The sequence below is a fragment of the Physeter macrocephalus genome, chromosome 18, assembly GCF_002837175.3.
Source record: "Physeter macrocephalus isolate SW-GA chromosome 18, ASM283717v5, whole genome shotgun sequence".
Taxonomy (NCBI): domain Eukaryota; kingdom Metazoa; phylum Chordata; class Mammalia; order Artiodactyla; family Physeteridae; genus Physeter; species Physeter macrocephalus.
In genome coordinates this window covers 55237387-55260726 of record NC_041231.1, presented here as the reverse complement: position 1 = coordinate 55260726, position 23340 = coordinate 55237387, and the positions used below count along the sequence as shown (strand labels likewise).

The 23340-nt window shown below is 37.5% G+C and overlaps 1 protein-coding gene across 15 annotated transcripts in view; it reads right to left on the bottom strand.

Moving 5' to 3' along the window:
- The window catches only part of CLASP2 (cytoplasmic linker associated protein 2), a 180249-nt gene that overhangs the window by 11658 nt on the left and 145251 nt on the right, over nt 1-23340 (bottom strand). For all 15 annotated transcript variants that reach the window (XM_055079794.1, XM_055079797.1, XM_055079795.1 and 12 more), the window contains 5 exons: nt 19427-19570; nt 11075-11218; nt 9647-9753; nt 7550-7703; nt 4100-4328 (listed from right to left, as the gene is read on the bottom strand). In XM_055079794.1, coding sequence (XP_054935769.1) covers nt 4100-4328; nt 7550-7703; nt 9647-9753; nt 11075-11218; nt 19427-19570 — 778 coding nt within the window. The remainder of the gene's footprint in view (nt 1-4099; nt 4329-7549; nt 7704-9646; nt 9754-11074; nt 11219-19426; nt 19571-23340) is intronic.

Genomic DNA, 23340 nt, shown 5'->3' with positions numbered 1-23340 from the left:
CAAGCCTCTGCCCCTTAGCCTTTGTGTGATAGGAGCACGCTCTCAATTATTGTGGAGGCTGGGTTTTCTTATCAGTAAAATGGGAAAATAGCACGCACCTCCTAGGGTCATGGTGAGGACCTGGGCCTGAAACATGAGTCTCCCTTGAATAACAGTATCATCCTCACTAGAAGTGTACATATTCTGGAATATTATAGTCCCCGGTAAACTTTACAAAGGTCATAATTAGAACTGGCCATTAGTGGGTTTGACTTGTTAGTTTTGATAAATGTATCACTAATGTGTGTATCTGTCTGTAATATGTACAGACACATCTGAGTAAGATGTGTCTTCGAGATATTTAATAAGTCTCAGAATTTTAAAACAAATTCCTACTTGAACAAAATAATTATCTCCTGCCAAAAGTTTTATATTTTAAAAACAAAATAAGGAGAAATTTTACTTGGGGGCAGGGCATAAAAGAAAAATCAAAACAGCAAAACGGAGGTCAATACATTACAAAAGATAATGTCAGCAATGTTTACAATAAAATAATGTCAAATAAGGTCTTCCCCACCTCAAATTTAAAAAAGAAAATAGACAGTAAATGAAAACAATTGCTATATGAAGCTTGGAACAACTACTATTTTGGTGTAACTGAAGGCTTATCTACCTTCACATGTTTCAGAAGTCAAACAAGTATTATGCTGTGAAGAAATAACATTCTCCAGTTCAAAAATATTCTACCCAGTTAGGTTTCAGTTATATAATTTCCAAAGATATTTTCCTTTAACAAATGAGAAATATATGATCCTTAGTAAAGGAGAAGAGAATTAGACAATAAGGGGGTGATCTTGCTAAGTTGTCATGATTTTGGCTTTGTGGTACTTGTGATATATCAAGCCTCAACATGAGAAGCTGGTAAAAACACAATTCCTCAATCTCATAAAATGAAGATATTTTTCCATTTATCAAAATTACAGGCCTGGGGACAGATTCCCAGGCAGAGTACGGAGGGTTTCCACACGTGAGAGTGGGAAAGATAGGGTTTCAAAGCTCAGCTAGAACAAGAAGCGTGTCCACATGTAGTGGCAACCAGGTGTGATGTGTCAGAGCCCAAGCAGAATGGCATGGAGGCCAAGGAAGTTGAGGGTAGAATGGTAGAGCCCAGCAGGGTGGGGAGTGCATCCGCGCAGGTGAAGAGGTGGTGGCAGAGATGGAGAACTGGCTGCAGAGATGGAGAACTGGCTGCACACAGGAGGATTGATCAAATAAGTAAGTATATTCAAGATAACGGAAGTCAGGTTTCTCACAGGGAGTTATTAATATGGAAAGGGAGAAACTAAAATTAATCTCATAGTGCTAGACTAGAATTGGAGTTATTGGTATAAACACATAGCTTTTGACAGATACAGCAATAGATATAAATCAGCGTGCACGCGTGTATACACATGCACATGCACACACAAACACACACACTCCCTAGCTCTAGTCACTTAGAGGTCTGGGGAGTAGTGATGTCCCACCAGCAGTGAGTACACCTAGTGCCCAGACTTTAGTCTTTAAAGACCATTTTCTGTTAAAAGAAACTAAGGATCGATCCTTGGAGAAATGGTTGATTCCAGGACTGAAGCAAGGACAGTATAAGATTTTGCTGTGTCAGAATGTAAGAATGGGGACATGTTAAAAGGACACAAAAGCCAGCTTGAATGGGATCCTGATGGTCAAATTAAGGACAATTTGAGCATCAAAATAAATAATGACAGTTAAACATTATAGCCCATTGAATACAACAGGAAACTACGTGTCTGTACAGTTATAAATATTTATTTTTTTAAAATAAATAAAATTTAAGTTTAATGAGGAACAGGATATTTACAGTTTTAAAGTACCTCTCCACAAAACACTTAGTAATTACAAAATGAGCAACTTCATAGTGGAGAAGCCTGTTAGCAGCACCATAATCAAGTGATCAAAATTACATCACCAATCTTGGGGCAAAGGGAAATCATGTGTTAGTTGAAGGACGCACTGACACTTCTGTGATACTGATGCCAAGAGTACAAAAAAAATCTGAATCCAATCATAAGAAAACATCAGACAAACCTAAATTGAGGGAAATGCTACAAAATAACTGGTCTTTAACCATCAAAAGTGCCACGGTCATGAAAGCCAAGAAAAGACTGAACACTGAAGGAGACGTGATGATTAAATGCAACATGACATTCTGAACTGGATACTCCACTATAAGATATTATTGGGACAAGTGGAAAAACTCTAAGGATGGGTAGTTATTAATGTAGCACTGATAATTCCCTGACTTTGATGAATATATTGTAATTATACAGGACACTGTCTTTGCTTATAGAAAGTATGTCCTAAAGTATTTGAAGTGATGGAGCGTCAGTTTGGCAACTTACTCTCAGATGGTTCAAGAAAAAGTTCCTTCTACTGTACTCCCAACTTTTAAGCAATAATACTTAAAAAAACCCCCTACATATATATATATATATATATATATATATATACACCTATATAGTGCATATATATGTGAGATATACATATATATAGCGGAGCCGAAGCAAGAAATGTCAGTTGTGACCTCTGTGCATAAATAATTTAAAACCAATGTAAATTAAGCTGCTAAAGCTAGGTCTCAATCACCAGGCTGTTGCTACTACGCAGGGTTCCAAGGGCACTTTGCTGCTAGGTCCAATTCACACACTTCTGTTATGCTGCTATCATGACTAAACCTCAACAGCATAGTCAACTATTTATGATAGATTAAAATACACCAAAGTGCATAATTGTGGCGATTTTATAGATTCTTATGTAATTTAGACAGTTTGGTATGTTGTCATACTTTTGCCTTTGTGATATATGTGATATATTAAGTCTCTTAACATGACATGTTGGCCAAAATATGATTCATTGACCTCATTAGTAATCAAAGAAATTCAGAAGTGAAGATATTTTTCTATTCATCAAAATAAGAAAAATTAAAAAATAATCTGATATCTAATTTCTAGTCTTCCTAACAATTAAGGAAATGCTCATTAGGATGACCTATTTTATATCCATCACAATGACAAAAAATAAAAACACTTAAACATTCTGGGTTGGTGAGGAAATCAGTACTACTTAAACTGGCCAAGTGTTTTGAGTTGGTAATTGGTAGTAACTCTCAAAACAAACTTACAGATATCCCTTAAATGGGCAATTCTATCCCTAGAAACCTCTTAGAATTACCTGTATGTGTACATAAATTTTATGCAGAAATATGTTCACTGACAGCAACACTGAGGGAATAAAGGGAAAATCAGAAATTACCTAAGTATGAAATCATGAGAGTGTTGAGGGGGAGACTTTCAAGTTTATTTACATAAAGTTATATATTACTATACATTACTTAGTTAAGAAAAGAATTAATGGATCATGTAATTTGTAGAGGAAAAGAATGTAACTCCTTACTATTAAAAATAAGTAAAACATTTACAGTGTTTTGTACTTTATAGTCAGTTCTTATACACCTTATCCAAACCTTACTGCATACTGTGATCAGAAGGGCAGGTAACATAGCATCTCCAAGCTAGGGACAAGTGAGATTCAGGAAGGTCAACCAACTTCCCAGGTGATGCAGCATAGTGTTAGAGCTTAGACCTAAACCAACTCCAAATCTTAATGGTAGCTTTTCCCATATTTGGTTCTTGAATGTATCTTATTAAAGAGTTTATGACTTCACACTCAAAAGGCTATGTAAAGAATGGGTATCCTTTCAAAGGGTTTTGTCATTCTGGTATAAAAATTAATAACTAAATGAAATGTGTCTACAGATAGACTAAATTTATAAGCTACAACTGGTTTCAGTTGTTTCTGGGAGGTCACTGAGGTTTTCTTGATTTCAAGGATGATATTAGGATGATTAATCTGCCTCTTATTCAGGGTCAGAAAACCACCAAACCACTAGAAATGAGCTCCTAGAAGATGGGAGAGAACGTTCCCACCCCCAAAGATCCTTACTTTTTAGGGAGTTACAATAAAAGAGCATGCATATTTTGTTTGCTTCGTTGATTACCAGTCCTCCAAAACACAGACAGTAGCAGCAGGACCCAGGACATACCATCAGGAAACTGGTCAGCATCATCATCAAACATGGCTTCCTTGAGGGCAGACTTATTGAAGGGACTGATGCTATCTGAGTAGTTATACGGATTATAGTCTCGAGAGCGTGGAGAGGAGTGAGCAGGCATCGAATGGAGCAATGAAGCTTTATTATCAAGGGCTGTTTGGCTTGAGTCAGTAGCATCACCTCCTGCTCTTGGGTCAGACATCCCAGGACCGCCACAGGTCTATTAATGGGAAGGGGAAGGCAGAACAAATTAACTCCTTTTTAAATCTCTTTGAAATTCTAAAAAGATATTTCCCTACTGCTTCAAAAGCTATTTTAAAAAGGTAACAATAACCAGCCAAAATAAATTAAGTAATGGAAATCAACATGATGAGTTAAAACTTACATGCAAGAAGTCACAGTTTATAGAAGAGATGTAAAGAAACCACAGCCATAAGGGCAAATAAGAACTGTAAAAGAATGCTGTCTCTCCTCCTACAGAATGGACTTGAGGACAGGGGAGGGGGAAGGGTAAGCTGGGACAAAGTGAGAGAGTGGTAGTGTATATAAGGACATATATACGCTACCAAATGTAAAATAGATAGCTAGTGGGAAGCAGTCGCATAGCACAGGGAGATCAGCTCGGTGCTTTGTGACCAGCTAGAAGGGTGGGATAGGGAGGATGGAAGGGAGGGAGACGCAAGAGGGAAGAGATATGGGGATATATGTATATGTATAACTGATTCACTTTGTTATAAAGCAGAAACTAACACACCATTGTAAAGCAATTATACTCCAATAAAAATGTTAAAAAAAAAAAGAATGCTGTCTCTAATGATTCCTATATTTTCCTTGCCAGTGGCTTGATCAAGCAATATATACAATGTGACTAGCAACAGTTTCTCTATGCCAGTTAAAGATACAAAAGGACTTTCATTAGCAGAACTTTCATTAGCAACACAGAACTAAAACCTCCCAGATTTCATTATTAAGGTTGTAAATTATACAATGACAGTGTGTCAACAAAGTATAAGAAAACCAAATTAAAAAAAGGCCTACTTAAGAAAAAATTAAAAAGTCCCAAAAGGACTGCATAACTTTTGGAAGGATGCCTGATGGAGTTCGGGCACATTAACATACTTATCAAAATATCAATTATGATCATCAATATCACCATTACCACCATCTACTGAGCAACTGTGTGCCAAGTCGTTAGCTAGGTGCTTCACAAATATCCTTTAAATATTTGCTGTGCACCTATTCCATGCTAGGTATTATTCTTGGCACTGGGGATATATTCTTGAACAAACGAGAGAATGCTGTCTATCCTCATGAAGTTTACATTCTAGTGGAGGGACAGAGACATTAAGAAAACATAATGAATGAGTAAAGTATGTGGTACGGTAGGAGGTAATTAGTGTATGGGAGGCAGTACAGTATTAAAGGGATCACGAGTGCCGAGGTGGGAGAGAGGAGGCTGAAGATTAAATAGGGTGGTCACTGAGAAGCTACTGGAGCAAAGACTTGGAGGAAGTGAGGAAACTGGCCATGGCTATCTGCAGGAAGAATGTTTAAGGCAGAGGGAATAGCCAAGACAAAGGCCCCGAGGCAAAAGCATGCCCAGCGCAGTGGTTAAGAATCTGCCTGCCATTGCAGGGGACACGGGTTCAATCCCTGGCCCGGGAAGATACCACATGCTTCGGAGCAACTAAGCCCATGCGCCCCAACTACTGAGCCTGCGAGCCACAACTACTGGGTCCGCGCACCACAACTACTGAAGCCCACGAGCTCTAGGGCCCGCGTGCTGCAACTACTGAAGTCCGCATGCTGCAACTACTGAAGCCCACAGGCCTACAGCCCGTGCTCCACAACAAGAGAAGCCACTGCAATGAGAAGCCGGTGCACCACACAAAGAGTAGCCCCCGCTCGCCACAACTAGAGAAAGCCCGTGTGCAGCAACAAAGACCCAACAGAGCCAAAAAAAAAAAAAAAAAAAAAAAAAGCATGCCCAGTAAGTTGAAGGAACAGCAAGGAAGCATGTAGCTAAAGCAGAGGAGAGTAGTAGGAGATGAGGCCAGAGAGGTAACAAGGGAAAAAAGTCTACTGTATGGACTGTGGCTTATATTTTGAAGATGGAGTCAACAGATTTCCTGCTGGACCGAGTAGGGAGGATGAGAAAAAGAGATGGGACAAGGACAACTGTTCTGTCCAAGGTTTTTGGCTGAGCAACTAGCATTGCTATCAACTGAAATAGAAAAGAACAGTTTAGGAGGAAAGATCAGAGGTTCAAACAGGCAGCTGGATGTATGAATCTGGAAATCAGGAGAAAGGTTTGGGCTAGATGGAGTCATATGATTTATTATATGCATAATAATTTTTAAGGTATGCAGTAATATCCCTATTTTCTTTAGGAAGACATGGAGGCTTAGAAGTGATAATCTGACTAGTGAGTAAATGCCAAACTCACTTCTGCCAGAATCCGCTACTTGGGCTCCTGACACTGTACCCTGCTATCACTGGGGAGAAAGTCTCAATTAAGCAGTGACTCTTACTAACTTGTTACTGGTACCACAGGCAGCTTTTGGGGTAGGGAACCTCAAATACGAGTGGTAAGCAGGTTTTTGGCATCCAGTTTACTAGGCTCATCTGCCATACAGGCACGGGGAGAAAAACAATAGCAGGAAAGAAGTCAGGAAGCAGAGCAGGGAGCCCTGTAGAGATTTGCTGAAGCATTGCAAAGTTCTATAATTTTGTAAACACTGAGAAACCACAGATTCCACAGGAAACGGTGGGATAGCTTGTTGTGAGAAAAGTCTAAGCTGTGAGAGAAAAGTCTAAGAAGAAGCAGAGTAAAAAAAAAAAACTTTTTTGTATAATGGCAGGGTAACAAACTGAGCAATAATTTTCACAAACGTCAGAAAGATGGGTCATAACATTCTTAATTGGAACCGCAGAAACTGATGAAACAAATCACTATCACTACACTGAACAGGAATAAAAAAGGTTTAAACACCTTATTTTGTCCTACAAGAGCCACGTGATCTGGCCCATGTTCCTATACTGGCTTTCATCCTGGTTCTCAACTGTACAAAGCTTGCTCCCATCTAAATGTCTTTGCACTTGCTACTTCTTTTATGGAATTCTTCTCTCCTAGATCTTGTATGACTTTATTTCGGTCTCAATGCAAATGTCATCTTCCCTTACAACTTAATCTAAAATAGATTCACTTTACATTCTAACCTAGAACTCCACAGTACTCATCTCTACCCAAAAATATACGAGGAACTTGAGGGCAGCAACTCTGCCCAGAGCAGTGCCTGGCACATGGTAGATACTCAGTAAATACTAACTGACCCCTGGAAAATTATCTTTGAAAATGACAGAAAGCAAAGTTTAAAAATAAAACAAAATCAAAAACTCTTAATGAAAACAAGTGCAATGTAATAATGTTCAAATACTCACTGAATCGCCTTCATCTTTTTTAGAATCCCTTTTCAAAGGCTCATTCATATCTTCTTGACTGCGGAAGCTGAAATTTTGAATTGCTTCAGTGACACCTCTAAGAGAGCTATAAATATCTTCAGAATTCATATTTTCTGTGTCATAATCAAATGCACTATGAAAAAGACAACAATTAATTTTTATTTATGTATAGTTTTAAAATACAAATACATTTGAGGAGATTACACAGGATATTTATAAAGACAGGATTAGAGAATGTATATGCTTCTAAAGCATAATTAGCAAAACGAAACCTGACAGCTACAACTGGCTAAAGAACATGTCCCACTGTTTGCCAATCAAGGGCAGCTTACAGTGACTCTAGAATGCACAGCCCTTAACAACTGGTTTGTCTTTTCACCTTCAAAAATGTTCTGACTAACCAGAGGCCAGCAAATTACGAGCCCTGAAATCTAAGAATTTTTTTTACATTTTTAAATAGTTGAGAAAAAAATCAAAACAATAACATTTCATGACACAAGAAAATTACATAAAACCCAAATTTCAGTGTCCATAAATAAAATTTTGGAACATAGCAATGCTGATTTATTTAGCTATTATCTATGGCTATTTTCACACTACAGGAGCAGAGCTGAGTAGAGGTGACAAAGACTGCATTGCCTGCAAAGCCTAAAATATTTACCATATGGCCCTTTAGAGAATTTGCTAACCCCTGTGGTTAACTCACAATAATGGTACTGCTTAAAGAGGAGATAAGTGTATTTTACATAAATCTGTAAGAAGGCTGAGAATTTTTAACAGTGAACATAAGTGTTACTGATCTGAATTCTATAAGCAGATCCTAAAATTCAACTGAGTCTGGAATTTAGCCATCAAAATTGTCACATATGTATAACATGGAAAAAACAGGCTAGATGATAAGTTTGCAATTGGTATGCAGTATAATGAAGCATCTTATAATTGTAATGAATATGATGAAGCATATGTTATGGTATTCGGTTAATAACAAAAATCAAGCTGGTAAGTACAAATATGATCCACTAGACAAAGTTTTTAAATTTTTAAATTTTTATTTTATTTTATTTTACTTTTTTTGGCTGCAAGGCTTGCGGGATATCTTAGTTCCCCGACAAGGGATTGAACCTGTGCCCCCTGCAGTGGAAGCGTGCAGTCCTAAGCACTGGACCACCAGGGAATTCCCTAGGCAAAATTTTTTAAAAGGGCAGGAGATGGGAAAAAAATGTTAATCCACTAATGAGTTAAGAACTTCATCTGAAATATAGCTCATGCTTGAACTGCACAAGTGTGTGAAAATTTCACGTCTTATTAAGAATCAATCTCACAGTCACATCTTTTCCTAACTATACATATTGCCATTTTATATTTAACCCTTCCCTATTTTTTTTTCTTTATTTTTACATTTTTGTCTATAAGGTTAATTTTTTTTGTTTGTTTTTTGTTTTTGTTTTTTTGCGGTACGTGGGCCTCTCACTGTTGTGGCCTCTCCTGTTGCGGAGCACAGGCTCTGGATGCGCAGGCTCAGCGGCCATGGCTCATGGGCCCAGCCGCTCCGCCGCAGGTGGGATCTTTCCGGACCAGGGCACGAACCCGTATCCCCTGCATCGGCAGGCGGACTCTCAACCACTGCGCCACCAGGGAAGCCCTATAAGGTTAATTTTTTCTTCTATTTTTAGAGGTGGCCGGCCAATATTAGATCTAAATATTCATCATTATAACTTGACCTCATCACTTATATTGAGTATTATAATGGAAAGACACAATTGGCAATTAATGGATTTATACAGCATATCTGAGAAACATAACTATGCTATTTAATGCAACAAGCAGTAATTTCCAAAAGCTGTGTCCCTAAGTTTTCCTGTCACTTACAAAAAACAGTTCCATATCCTATACATTATTATCATCTAAAGGGTTAGTTTTGGAATAAACTTAACATTTTTTGAATTTGCTAAGTTTCTATGTGTCTAAGACCTGTCAAGTTGAGTAGAAATCAACTGGAATTATATTAATGTCTGTTTTTCTAAGAATGGGGAATCTGCAAATACAAACCATGATGGAAAATAACCCTTTTATTACCTTGGAGATAAAGTATTCTGTGACGTGTTGGTAGGAGAAGTGAGAGGACTGGACCAGTTGGCTGGTGACCGTGGTGTCGGTCTTGTCAAAGGACTCCCCATGGAACCCTGATGGACGGAGTCAAATAAACATTAACATATGACAGGTAGTTCAACCAAAAGGCTCTTCAGGAAGTCATACAATCAAGATGTTGAACAACATGAGAGAGCCATACTTATAGGTCATTATTTTAAATATTCATGTACTTATCTCTAGTTTCTGTGGGAAAAAACTTTCTTCCCATTCAGAAATCTAGCTCTTTTTATTTTTCTCCTCACACACTTCCTTCTCTCAAATATTACCACAATATCTTTTTCCTCAAAGATTAAACAAGATCCCAAATTAACAATTTTAAATTAGCTCCCTGCTCTGAGCCAATTTTCCTTCCTCCAACCATTACGAATGCTCAAATTCTGTTCCCTCTTGAGTTTGATTTACAAATGATTTTTACAAAGACACCAAAGGAATAGAATCTGGTCATGTTAGTAATTTGCCTATCTCTTAAAATATAACGAAACAATACTTTCTCCTTTTATTTAAAAAAATTTTTTAATTTTTATTTTTTTGCCATACCGCACAGCTTGTGGGATCTTGGTTCTCTGACCAGGGATCGAACCCAGGCCCTCAGCAGTGGATGTGAAGAGTTCTCAATACTGGACCACCAGGGAATTCCCCCTTCTTTTAAAAAAACTGACTTTGGTCCCAAGAAATTGTTCTCAGATTGTTCTCCCCTTAGACATTACCTTAATCCTGCCATAAGTGCATCTACTTTCTCCTTTATCCATTAGCAAAGGTATCGCTCTCTTTGTCTCTTTAAAACTTAAGTTCAATTCTTCAGGCATATTATGTAAATGGTTTGATACCATTTAGATACAACACTAACGTTTCATTTACTCAGATCTTACTTCTCCAAAACAAAATCCTGTGTTATCCAACCACCTATGGGCTGACAAGCCTGTTATTATTAAATGTGAACACACCCTTTAAAGTACTACCCTCCTCGGGCCTTATTTGTTATTCCTGGAATAAGTCATCCTTTCTGGTCCTCAAATAAGGACTGGTTCATCTAAAGAGCATGTCCTAATTCTCATGGCTTGCAAAGCTGATGCCCTCATCTAAGTTCTGCTACATTTCACTTTCCTTGTTCATACCCTGGCCACTGTTCACCACCATCCTAACGTACACCAAATTATAATAGAAACATGATAGGCCTAAGAACTCTATTCTTTCCAGGAAAATATTTACTTCTGCTCAGGAAATGCTGCCCAGTGCAGATGCAAAAATTGTACATTAGGATCAAAGTTTACTTCATGTAAAAAAAAAAAAAAAACAATTATTGTTAACCAGTCATCACATTATACAATGGCCAAGAAAATAACTGAAAAAGACCTGGGTTCCATTGCCAGTGTTTCGAAGGTGATTATGAAGAAGTTTGGTAGCACCATCCTGAAAAGTTTTTGGTAAAGCTCCTAATAACATTGTAAACTCTGGGGTATTGAGTTCAAATAAGGAAATCAGGACTGACTGCGCTGCCTAGAAAAGAAAGACATACAAGAAGCATATGAATATATTTTGGTTACTCAAAGGAGTCCATTTTCTTCACTCAACATTTCTGTTCAATAGTGCAAGGCCATCTTTCCCAGGGAAAAAGATGTTCTTATATGCTTTCAAATTTCTTTGCTGGAAGAATAAAATCAAAAAATATTTGACTTACCATTTATTTTTTGAAAGTAAGACAGGAATATGAAAAGTATAACAAATAAGACCTAACAATCAATGGCAAAAGTCAACCAGACAGTTTCTAGGATTACTCTGTCAATATATGCTCCTACTTCAGTTTTCCTAAAAAAATTATTACAAGAAGAAAGATGGATGGAAATAAGGAACTACATCCCTAAACTATACAAAGCCCATCAAGAGCAACTGAGCACTTTAATTTTCATTTTCTCAATATAGGATTCTTTTTTTTAAAAAAAAAATTTATTTCTTTATGGCTGCATCGGGTCTTTGTTGCAGCACGCAGGATCTTTCGTTGTGGCGTGTGGGCTCTAAAGCGCATGGGCTCAGTAGTTGCGGCGTGCAGGCTCTGTAGTTGTGGTGCGCAGGCTCCAGAGTGTATGGGCATTGTAGTTGCAGCACGTGGGCTCTCTAGTTGTGGCACGCAGGCCCAGTTTGCCTGTGGCATGTGGAACCCCAGTTCCCTGACCAGTGATCAACCCATGTCCCCTGCATTGGAAAGCTGATTCGCAACCACTGGACCTCCAGAGAAGTCCCATTATATGATTCTTAAATTAACTAGCTGTATTTAGTCTTCTCTCAAAGCAACTAATCTTAACAAATCTACAATTCGAAACTAAAACTAGTCTAATGTTTCTGTGGAAATGGGAACAAAGGAAGGTTACTCAGATTAGTTAAGAAAACATAAATTTCCTTTCTTCTTCTAAAGTAATCAATTGAGTTATTAAAAGCCACACTGTGAAATTCAGATTGCACAGAAACTTAACTGAGAGGAGAAGGAAACCCAAATAGTTCACGATCATGACTTGTATGTAAATGTGCACATCTTGTTCTGGACCCTTTCTGACCCCACTCTATGAAAACCTAAGCGTTCCATGTTTATGACATCTAATAAACAACAGGAGGGGAATGGTGAAATTAAGTTACATTGGCACAATGACATACTACACAACACAGCCTTGAAAGATGATGTAGCTCTATACATGAAGAGATTGGGAGAGGACTATTACATACTGCTGAAGGAAAAAATTATAAAACATCTGTAACATAAGCCCATTTTGTTAAAAGCAACAACAAAGTATACACTGTGTAGGTGTGTACTCTAACATGTTAATAGTGTTTAAATAAAGCTATTTGCATTTTGAAACAAAACTTTATGATCTTGTGTCTTTTTGGAACATAAACAGTGAAAGGATCTCAAGTTAATTTGAGCAAATGAATTAATAATTGTTAAGGTATATTTTATTCCACCTAGATTTTATTTTGGTGTATGAGATGCAGCTTTATTTTCCTTCTAGAGACAGACAATCCAACTGTTCCCAAACCAATGAGTGTATCCTTTCCTCATGACTCAACGTGACACCCTTATCATGAACTAATCTCTATATAAACCTGTTTCTCTGGACCCTCCTTTATATTCCATTGATCTTTGTCTATTTCTGCATCAAATAATACAGGTTTAAATCGCATGATTTAAAATGCAATAGCTTTATTTATTTTTTATTTTAATTTTTAAATTTATTTTTGGCTGCTTTGGGTCTTCATTGCTGGGCACAGGCTTTCTCTAGTTGCGGTGAGCAGGGGCTACTCTTCCTTGTGGTGCAAAAGCTTCTCATTGCGGTGGCTTCTCTTGTTGTGGAGCACGAGCTCTAGGCACGCGGGCTCAGCAGTTGCGGCACACAGGCCCTAGAGCGTGCGGGCTTCAGTAGTTGCGGCGCGTGGTCTCAGAAGTTGTGGCTCACAGGCTCTAGAGCGCAGCTCAGTAGTTGTGGCGCAGGGCTTAGTTGCTCCGTGGCATGTGGGATCTTTCTGGACGAGGGATCGAACCCGTGTCCCCTGCATTGGCAGGTGGATTCTTAACTACTGCACCACCAGGGAAGTCCCTGCAATAGCTTTAGTATATTTTGATGAAGTCCTTCATTTCTGTTGGTTTAATGTCACATTTATTTTACTAGCTACATTTTACATTTATTTAAAAATAAATTTTCCAGTCTTTAAATAAAAGTAACACATGGGCTTCCCTGGTGGCGCAGTGGTTGAGAATCTGCCTGCTAATGCAGGGTCGACATGGGTTTGAGCCCTGGTCTGGGAGGATCCCACATGCTGCGGAGCAACTAGGCCCGTGAGCCACAACTATTGAGCCTGCGCGTCTGGAGCCTGTGCTCCGCAACAAGAGAGGCCGCGATAGTGAGAGGGCCGCGCACCGCGATGAAGAGTGGCCCCCGCTTGCCACAACTAGAGAAAGCCCTCACATACAAACGAAGACCCAACACAGCAAAAATAAATAAATAAATGAATAAACTCCTACCCCCAACATCTAAAAAAAAGAAAGTAACACATACTCATGGATTAAAAAAAACAAACAAAAAACCTTTAGAAAAGGTTTTACAGTTCTCAATCCCCTGTTCAGCTCTCCAGAGCTCTTCGTAATGCTTGTTTTTACTGATTGTTAGGTATACATGGGCTTATATAATTATTTCTTGATTTATCAGTTAGAAACATTTTCTGGTGATTTCCTACTACATTAGATGAAAACTTAGTTTCCGTTCAATATCAGCCCTACCTCTCCTACCCTCTTCTTCCTTACACAACATAGCTAGTCCATTTTGTCACATTAGTCAAAATAATGTTTTAAAACATAAATCAGATCATATCATTCCCTTACTTAAAACATGTCAATCATCAGTATTCTTGGTCTTGGAATATCCCCAATTCTTAATTTTGATGAAATCCAACTGATCTATTTTTTCCTTTTGTTGTTTGTGCTTTTGGTTAGAATCCACTGCCAAATCCAAAGTCATAAAGATTTAACCCTCTTTTCTTTTAAGAGTTTTCTAGGTTTAGCTTTTACATTTAAGTCTTTGATCATTTTGTATTAATTTTTGTATATGGCATGAGGTAAGGGTTCAACTTCATTCTTCTGCATGTGGCTATTTAGTTGTCCCAGCACAATTTGTTGAAAAGACTATGATTTCCTTATTGAATGGTCTTTGTGACCCTGTCGGAAATCAATTAGCCATAAACACAGGTTTTTTTCTGGACTCTCAATTCTATTCCACTGGTCTTCATGTCTAGCCTTATGTCAGTACCACACTGTCTTGATTACTATTACTTTGTATTAGGTTCTGAAATCTGGAAGTGTAAAGTCCTCCTACTTTTTTTTTTTTTCAAGGCTCTTCTGGCTATTAGGGGTCCCTTGGAATTCCATTATGAATTTTGGAATCAGCTTGTCAATTTCTACAAAGCCAGCTGGGAGTATGGTAAGGATTACACTGAATTTGTAGATCACTTTGGGAAGTATTGCCATCTTAAGAATATTAAGTCTTCTGATCCAAGAACATGGGATGATTTTCCATTTATTTAAATCTTCTTTAATTTCTTTCAATATTATTTCATAGTTTCTACTATAAATTTTGCACTTCCTTTTAAAAATTTATCCCTATTTTAATCTTTTTAATGCTACTGTAAATGGAATTGTTTTCTTAATTTCGTTTTTGGATTGTTCAAGTGTTTAGAAATACAATTGATTTTTTTTTTTTTTTTTTTTTTTTTCCCCCGGTACGTGGGCCTCTCACTGTTGTGGCCTCTCCCGTTGCGGAGCACAGGCTCCGGACGCGCAGGCTCAGCGGCCATGGCTCACGGGCCTAGCCGCTCCACGGCATGTGGGATCTTCCCGGACCGGGGCACGAACCCACGTCCCCGGCATCGGCAGGCGGACTCTCAACCACTGTGTCACCAGGGAAGCCCCGTTCTAATGGTTTTTTAGTGATTCTGAAGGATTTTCTATATATAAAATTGTATCATTTGCAAACAGAAATAGTTTTACTTTTCTTCCTTTCTCTCTCTCTTTTTTCTCTTTTCTGGCCTAACTATCCTGGCTAGAAACCAGAGAACCCCGCTACAATGTTGTACAGAAATGGTGAGAGCAGACATCCATTTCTTGTTCCTGACTTTATGGAGAAAGCATCCAATCTTTCACCATTAAGTAGCTGTGGATATTAGTAATAGCTGTAGAGGTGCCCTGTACTGGGTTTAAGAAGGTCCCTTCCCTTGATACTTTGTTTAGTTTATGATTTTTTGTTTTTGTTTTAATCATGAAAGATGTTAGATCTTGCCAGATGCCTTTTCTGTTGAGATAATCATGTGGTTTCTGTCTTTTTACTATTAATGTGGAGTACTATAATAGACTTTCAGATGTTAACCTTACATACCTGGGATAAATTACACGTGGTCTTGGTGTATAATTCTCTTTTTATATGTTGCAGAATTTGGTTTGCCAGGATTAAAAGAGTCCATATTTGTAAGAGACATTGATCTGTAGTTTTCTTTTTGTGTGTGATGTCTTTGCGTTTTTTATCAAGATAAAACTGTCCTCACAGAATGAGTTGGAAAGTGTTCCTTCCTCTTCTGTTTTTTAAGGAAGAGTTTGTGAAGAACTGATATTAATGCTTGGTAGAACTCACCAGTTAAACCATCTGAGCCTGGGCTTCTCTTTGTGGGTGGTTTTGTGATTACTAAATCAAACTCTTTACTTGTTCTTTTGACTCCTTGAGTCACTTTTGGTAGTTTGTGTCTTTCTAGAGATTTGTCCATTTCATCTAAGTTAACTACTTATTGGCATACTATATTGTAACATTCCTTTATAATCCTTTTTATTTCTGTAAGGTTAGTAATAATATTCCCTCTTTCATTTCTAATTCTAGTAATTTGAGTCTTCTCTTTTTTTCTGTCAATCTAGCTAAAAGTTCGTCAATACTGTTGATCTTTCCAAAAAACACAACTTTTGGTTTCACTAATTTTCTCTATTGTTTTTCTATTCTCTATTTTATTAATTTCTGCTTAATCTTTATGGTTTTTGTCTTGTTTGGCTTGGTTTTAAAAATTGAAGTACAGCTGCTGTACAGTATTATATGTTATAGGTGTACAATATAGTGATTCACAATTTTTAAAGGTTATACTTCATTTATACTTATTATAAAATATTGGCTATATTCCACATTGTACAATATGTCTTTGTGACTGATTTCATACCTAATAGTTGGTACCTCATAATTCCCCACTCCCATATTGCCCCTCTCCTGCTGGTAACCACTAGTTTGTTCTCTGTATCTGTGAATATGCTTCTTTTTTGTTATATTTAGTTTGTTATATTTTTTAGATTCCACATGTAAGTGATATCATACAGTATTTGTCTTTCTCTGTCTGACTTATTTCACTTTGTATAATGCCCTCCAAGTCCATCCATGCTGCTGCAAATGCAAAATCCCATTCACTTTTATGGCAGAGTAGTATTCCATGGCATACATATACATCACATCTTCTTTATCCATTCACCTGTTTTTTTTTTTAAGATTATTATTTTTTTGATGTGGACCATTTTTAAAGTCTTTACTGAATTTGTTACAATCTTGTTTCTGTTTTATGTCTTGGTTTTTTGGCCCTGAGCCATGTGAAATCTTAGCTCCCTGAGCAGGGATCAAACCCACACCCCCTGCATTGGAAGGTGAAGTCCTAACCACTGGACTGCCAGGGAAGTCCCTTCATTCATCTGCTGATGGACACTTAGGTTGCTTCCATCCATATCTTGGCAATTGTAAATAATGCTGCTATAAACATTGGGGTGCATGTATCTTTTCAAATTATTTCAAACATTTCAAATAATGTTTTTGTTTAATTAATTAATTAATTTTGGGGTGCATTGGGTCTTCGTTGCTGTGCGTGGGCTTTTCTCTAGTTGTGGCGAGCAGGAGCTACTCTTTGTTGCGGTGCAAAGGCTTCTCATTGCGGTGGCTTCTCTTGTTGCAGAGCATGGGCTCTAGGCACATGGGCTCAGTAGTTGTGGCTCGTGGGCTCCAGAGCACAGGCTCAGTAGTTGTGGCACACAGGTTTAGCTGCTCCACGGCATGTGGGGTCTTCCCGGACGAGGGCTCAAACCCGTGTCCCCTGCATTGGCAGGCAGATTCTTAACCACTGCGCCATCAGGGAAGTCCTGGCACACAGGTTTAGCTGCTCCACGGCATGTGGGATCTTCCCGGACGAGGGCTCAAACCCGTGTCCCCTGCATTGGCAGGCAGATTCTTAACCACTGCGCCATCAGGGAAGTCCCTATTCTTAGTTTTTCGAGAAACCTCCATAGTGTTTTCCACAGTGGCTGCACCAATTTACATTCCCAAAAACAGTGTATAAGAGGGTTCCCTTTTTTCCACATCCTCGTCAACATTTGTTATCTGTGTTCTTTTCGATAATAGCCATTCTGACTGGTATGAGGTGATATATCATTGTGGTTTTGATTTGCATTTCCCTGATGATTGGCAATGTTGAGCATCTTTTCCTGTGCCTGTTGGCCATCTGCATTTCCTCTCTGGAAAAATGTCTATTCAGTTCTTCTGCGTATTTTTCAATTGGGCTGCTCATTTTTTTGATGTTGAGTTGTGTGAGTTGTTTATAAATGTTGGATATTTATTCCTTATTGGTCATATCATTTGCAAATATTTTCTTCCATTCAATAGGTTGTCTTTTTGTTTTGTTAATGGTTTCCTTTGCTCTGCAAAAGCTTTTAAGTTTAATTAGGTCCCATTTGTTTATTTTTATTTCCTTTGCTTTAGGAGATGGATCCAAAAAAGTATTGCTGTGATTTATGTCAGAAAGTGTTCTGCCTATGTTTTCCTCTAGGACTTGTACAGTCTTACATTTAGGTCTTTAATCCATTTTGAGTTTATTTTTGTATATGGTGATAGAGAATATTCTAATTTCATGCTTTTATATGTAGTTGTCCAGTTTTCCCAGCACTAGTTATCGAACAGATTATCTTTTCTCCATTGTATATTCCTGGCTACTTTATCATAGGTTAATTGACCACGTGTGCATGGGTTTTATTTCTGGGCTTTCTATTCTGTTCCATTGATCTATGTTTCTGTTTTTGTGCCAGTACCATACTATTTTGATTATTCTGGCTTTGTCAACAGAACTAGATACAGAATGCAAGAAACGAATGATTAGGGTTGAAGAGAAGTCTCAGGAAGAAGGTGAAGAGAACAGAGGAGGGTCTAGAAAGGAACTCTCCAGAAAATAAATAACCTGTTTTTGAGCATATGGAAAATCTTAGCCATGAGCATATGACAGAGATGTTGAACCTAACAACAAGTACTTAAAAAACATGTGGGGGTGGGCTTCCCTGGTGGCGCAGTGGTTGAGAGTCCGCCTGCCAATTCAGGGGACACGGGTTCGTGCCCCTGTCCGGGAAGATCCCACATGCCGCAGAGCGGCTGAGCCCGTGAGCCATGGCCGCTGAGCCTGTGCGTCCAGAGCCCGTGCTCCGCAATGGGAAAGGCCACAACAGTGAGAGGCCTGCGTAACGCAAAAAAAAAAAAAAAAAAAAAAAAAAAAAAAAAAAATGTGGGGGGAAAGAAAAGGTAAATCATTAACACCAGGACAAATAAAGCTTCTGTAAGGAAGGAGGCTGTAATAAACCACTTGGTGCAGGGGTGAATACTTCCACAGTCAAAATTAAATCTTTTCTATTGAGTACCAACAATTGGTTCATAAGTATTTTGAAGGTTATGGGGAAAGACATAGGAAAGGATAGGGGAAAGTTAAGTCTTAATTTACAAAGGTAGACAGACATATATAATGACTAAATTTATCAATGGATCAATAAATAATGCCTAAAATTAATAAATCAAGAAACAGCACAAGCTCTTATTTGAAATATATAGGTAAATGCGAGGGGAAAGATTTGAAATATTTTGAATGGCTATAAGATTAGAGGTTGGGAGGACTGTTTCAAAGACAGTTATCTTTAATTCTAAGTTTGAAAATTATACTCATATTAATTGGATAAAATTTAAAAGAGAAGATATTTTTTTAAAAAGGTCTTTATATCACCAGGTAAATAACTCTATGCTAACTGGTAACATCCTGAAAATATTAGCTTCCTTCACTGGCAATCCAAAATGACTGACTTGCTTTTCTAATTTATCTTCTAAACCTTAAATTAAAACATACCTTCCGAACATCAGAACTTTTGGGTTCTGTTGTCCAAGTGATGACCCGAGACACTGCCAGGCGAGTTTCACTGGAATTTATAAAATCTCCTGGATCCATCTGTTTGGCCAAAGTTTCTATGTATTTGAGGATAGCAACCTTCACCTGCAGAGCGATGCACAATGAGAGAGGACAATCAGCTGGTCATTGAGGGGCAATGAGAACACTTCAGAAATAATTAGGTGACTTTTTTTTTTTTTGGCTGCGCTGTGCGGCATATGGGATCTCAGTTCCTCCACGGGGGATCAAACCCACGCCCCCTGCAGTGAAAGTGCGAAGTCTTAACCACTCGATGGCCAGGGAAGTCCCTAGGTGATTATTTTTTTGACAAATACAAAATGAATAAGCATCAACAACAAAAGAGAAGTTATACAATCACCCACCTACCAGAGGTACAAGTATATGATAATGTGGATTTTTTTCACACACAGCAGAACTTATAAGTTTCATTCCCCATGTCTGAACAACTGCTGAAGACTCTCTTAATAAGATTAGACACTTCTCCTTGAATCTGCCTTCAGAGATTACAGCTGACTCTTGTCTAGATTTCCCTAGGAACCAGTCTTTATAAATTGAAGTACAATTTGCCTCTTGGGGAAATGAACCAAAGAATTTTGGAAATAAGGTATTATAAATCAACTGGGTAATCAAGGTCGGCAATACAGGTTTTTGGCAAACATACAGTAAGACTCACACAATGAGATCAGGTTCCTTAATAGGTCCATCAACTGCTAGAACTACGTCTCAAAATAAATGTGACAAAAAAGTTTTACACAAGTACCACTGGAGAAGAGACAACACTTATCTGTATAAAAGAACTATCATATATGAGTTTAAAAAGTCTATTATTCTCCCAGGAATTCCTGATGCGTGGATGGCATGGTGGGTAGGTGTGTGGTAGCATGCAGGCTTCAATGTAAGCAGGAGGTGGGGCAAAGCACACATGCTTCTCTCTTAGATGCAGCATTCTTTATTCTTAGAGTAAGCCATTGTTAAATAATCTCCCCTTTCTCAGGTATGTTGGGGTAGAAAAAAAGTTTGAGAACCACTGTTTTTAAAGGCACATCTAATATTCTAGGATTTCTAAGTAATGGTTCTCTAAGACTTTACCAGTGCCCTTTAGAAATGGCACCTGGCACAGTGCACAGTCCTTGAATACAGCAGATTCTAAACACATATTAAATGCTGATTTGCTGACTTAGAAAAAGGAAGGTTTAAATATATGATTAAAATAGTGACTTTGAAAAAATATTGTCAAAGATAAAAGTAATCAGGTTTTCTATACTCCTTCCCTTATTATTGATCTTAAAATGTCATTTTTCTCACTCAATCCAAATAAGGTCTCTGGGAAGTACTAAGCCAAGTTAATATATAGGAAGTAATATGTTAAAGTTCTGACTCTTGTACATTTTCCCCCTTCTGTTTCCAGTTTAAAAAAAAAGACAGAATGCATCAACTTACATTCTTCATTTTATAATAAATGAATTTTAAGAAGTAACTATAAGTTTAAGAAATGTACTGAAAAATACAAGAATTAACCTATCAGCCATCATGAGTAAATTGTACAGGGGAGAGGGAAAGAGATTTATGGTTACTTTTGCAGTAGGAGGCCCAACTAAATTATGGCAGCACATAACATTCTGAATTCTTGAAGCCACCGTCACCTTCTATCAGTGTGACTGGCTGAAAGGTGACTATAGTAAATCAAAGAATGAACATCAATGTATTTTGTTTTTTTTGAATATATTTATTTGCACTATGTGAGATTCAATTAGTTCCGTGTCTTGACAATTTATAGAGAGGCATGTAAAGTTTTTAAAGGGTTTCACAGAATAGGTGTGTTTACTATACCAAAGGCAAAATAACCATGATACACATATAATCATTTGAAAATTTACATTTTGGAAGAATATTTCACAAGGTTCTGTACATGGTCTGTACTCTGAATAACATAAACATGCATTCTTCTTCAGAGAGGAAAAACAATCTAGTTGCTAAGGTGCATATAATTCTAAACCTGTTTGTGAAACTCAGAAAAAAAAGTCAACAAAATTCCATTTATTTTAAAAAATATTACTCAAATAAAATCACTCTGTATGCGATTTCCCCCTATTTTATTGCTTCCTTTCTGACATTTACCCACATGATACTCTGTGAGAGATGTAAAATTTTATCTGAAAGATCCAGCACTTCTTCAATAAAGAATTTTTATGCATCTCATACTCAAGTTATTTGTGTTTTTCTACAACCTGTTAAATTTTTAATTCTTAATCCTGTCACCCATCTAAAAGTTACTTTTATTTTCAGCATAAGGTGTAGCTCTAACAGAACGTCTCCTTGCTGTCCTAAAACATCAATTTATGAGTTGAAGAGTGATTTTCCCCTACAGCTTTACGTGTGTGTGCATATGTGTGTATATATAATATATAAAAGCCAAGTACATACTATGTTCATATTATATATTATGGTTTATATATAATACACATATATTATACATAGACTGTTTCTCTAAAAGCCCTATATACAAAAGCCATATATACATATATGCGTACAGGTATACATGGCTTTTAGAGAAACAGTCTAGGTATATGTATTATATATATGTATATGTATATAGGGCTTTTAGAGAAACAGTCTGTGATTCTAGTCTCCAGTAAGACTTTTTTTTAAAAAATAAATTTATTTATTTTATTTATTTTATTTTTGGCTGTGTTGGGTCTTCATTTCTGCACACGGGCTTTCTCTAGTTGTGTCGAGTGGGGGCTACCCTTTGTTGTGGTGTGCAGGCTTCTCATTGCAGTGGTTTCTCTTGTTGTGGAGCATGGGCTCTAGGCACACGGGCTTCAGTAGTTGTGGCTTGTGGGCTCAGTAGTTGTGGCTCGCGGGCTCTAGAGCGCAGGCTCAGTAGTTGTGGTGCACGGGCTTAGCTGCTCCGCAGCATGTGGGATCTTCCTGGACCAGGGCTCGAACCCGTGTCCCCTGCATTGGCAGGTGGATTCTTAACCACTGTGCCACCATGGAAGCCCCAGTAGTATGACGTTTTAATTATATGTTTTCCACTGTCTTTCTCTTCAGGCCTTCGGCAACTTTATTCTCTCCTTCAACTCACCTATCACCCTTATTTCTTAAGCTAATGGTTTAGATCTCCATTTCTACTGGGCCATGAAACATATGTTTTCAACAGCACTTGAATACCTACCACGAGTACCTAAATCATAACTCTTATCACAGTTTACAGTTTATCATGTATTATAAACAATAATGATAGAAAATTGTAAGTTTTATATTCCTATGAATGCCTAGCACAATGGCTTGGACAAAAAAATAAGTTTAAACAGTATTGATCAATAACATCAAGTAAATTATTCTCCTTCTGCAGGTCACTTTTAAAAATCAAAACAGATGGATCCTTTTTCACAAAGCAGCTCTGAGAAAATAACATTATGATGAGTATAAGTCAACCCTGGTAAGAAACATAATTGTGATTTTAAGGCAAAATCATATCCAGAAACTTAAAGGAAAATCAATCCAAGGCAATAATGCTAATAGAAACATACTTCGTGCAGAATAGAGCAGAAAATACAAGGCTTATAAATGCTCATATGCTTGTTATTTCCCTGGCTTTAACCTCTTTTTAATTTAAGAAAACTCACTAAGAAACATCTTTAGTAAAGAATTCAGGGCAGATCTTTTATATTATCTTTTCTTTTATGTTAAATAATTATTTTAAATCAAAAATTGGAATCTACCTAGTTTTCACATAAATTAACTAGAAAATGTGTGCTAATAACAATGGAGGAAGTTAATCCTGAATCTAAATTTTATGCACACATTAGAAAATCACATTGCAAAAAGAAAAAAAAGTTACTGTTTCA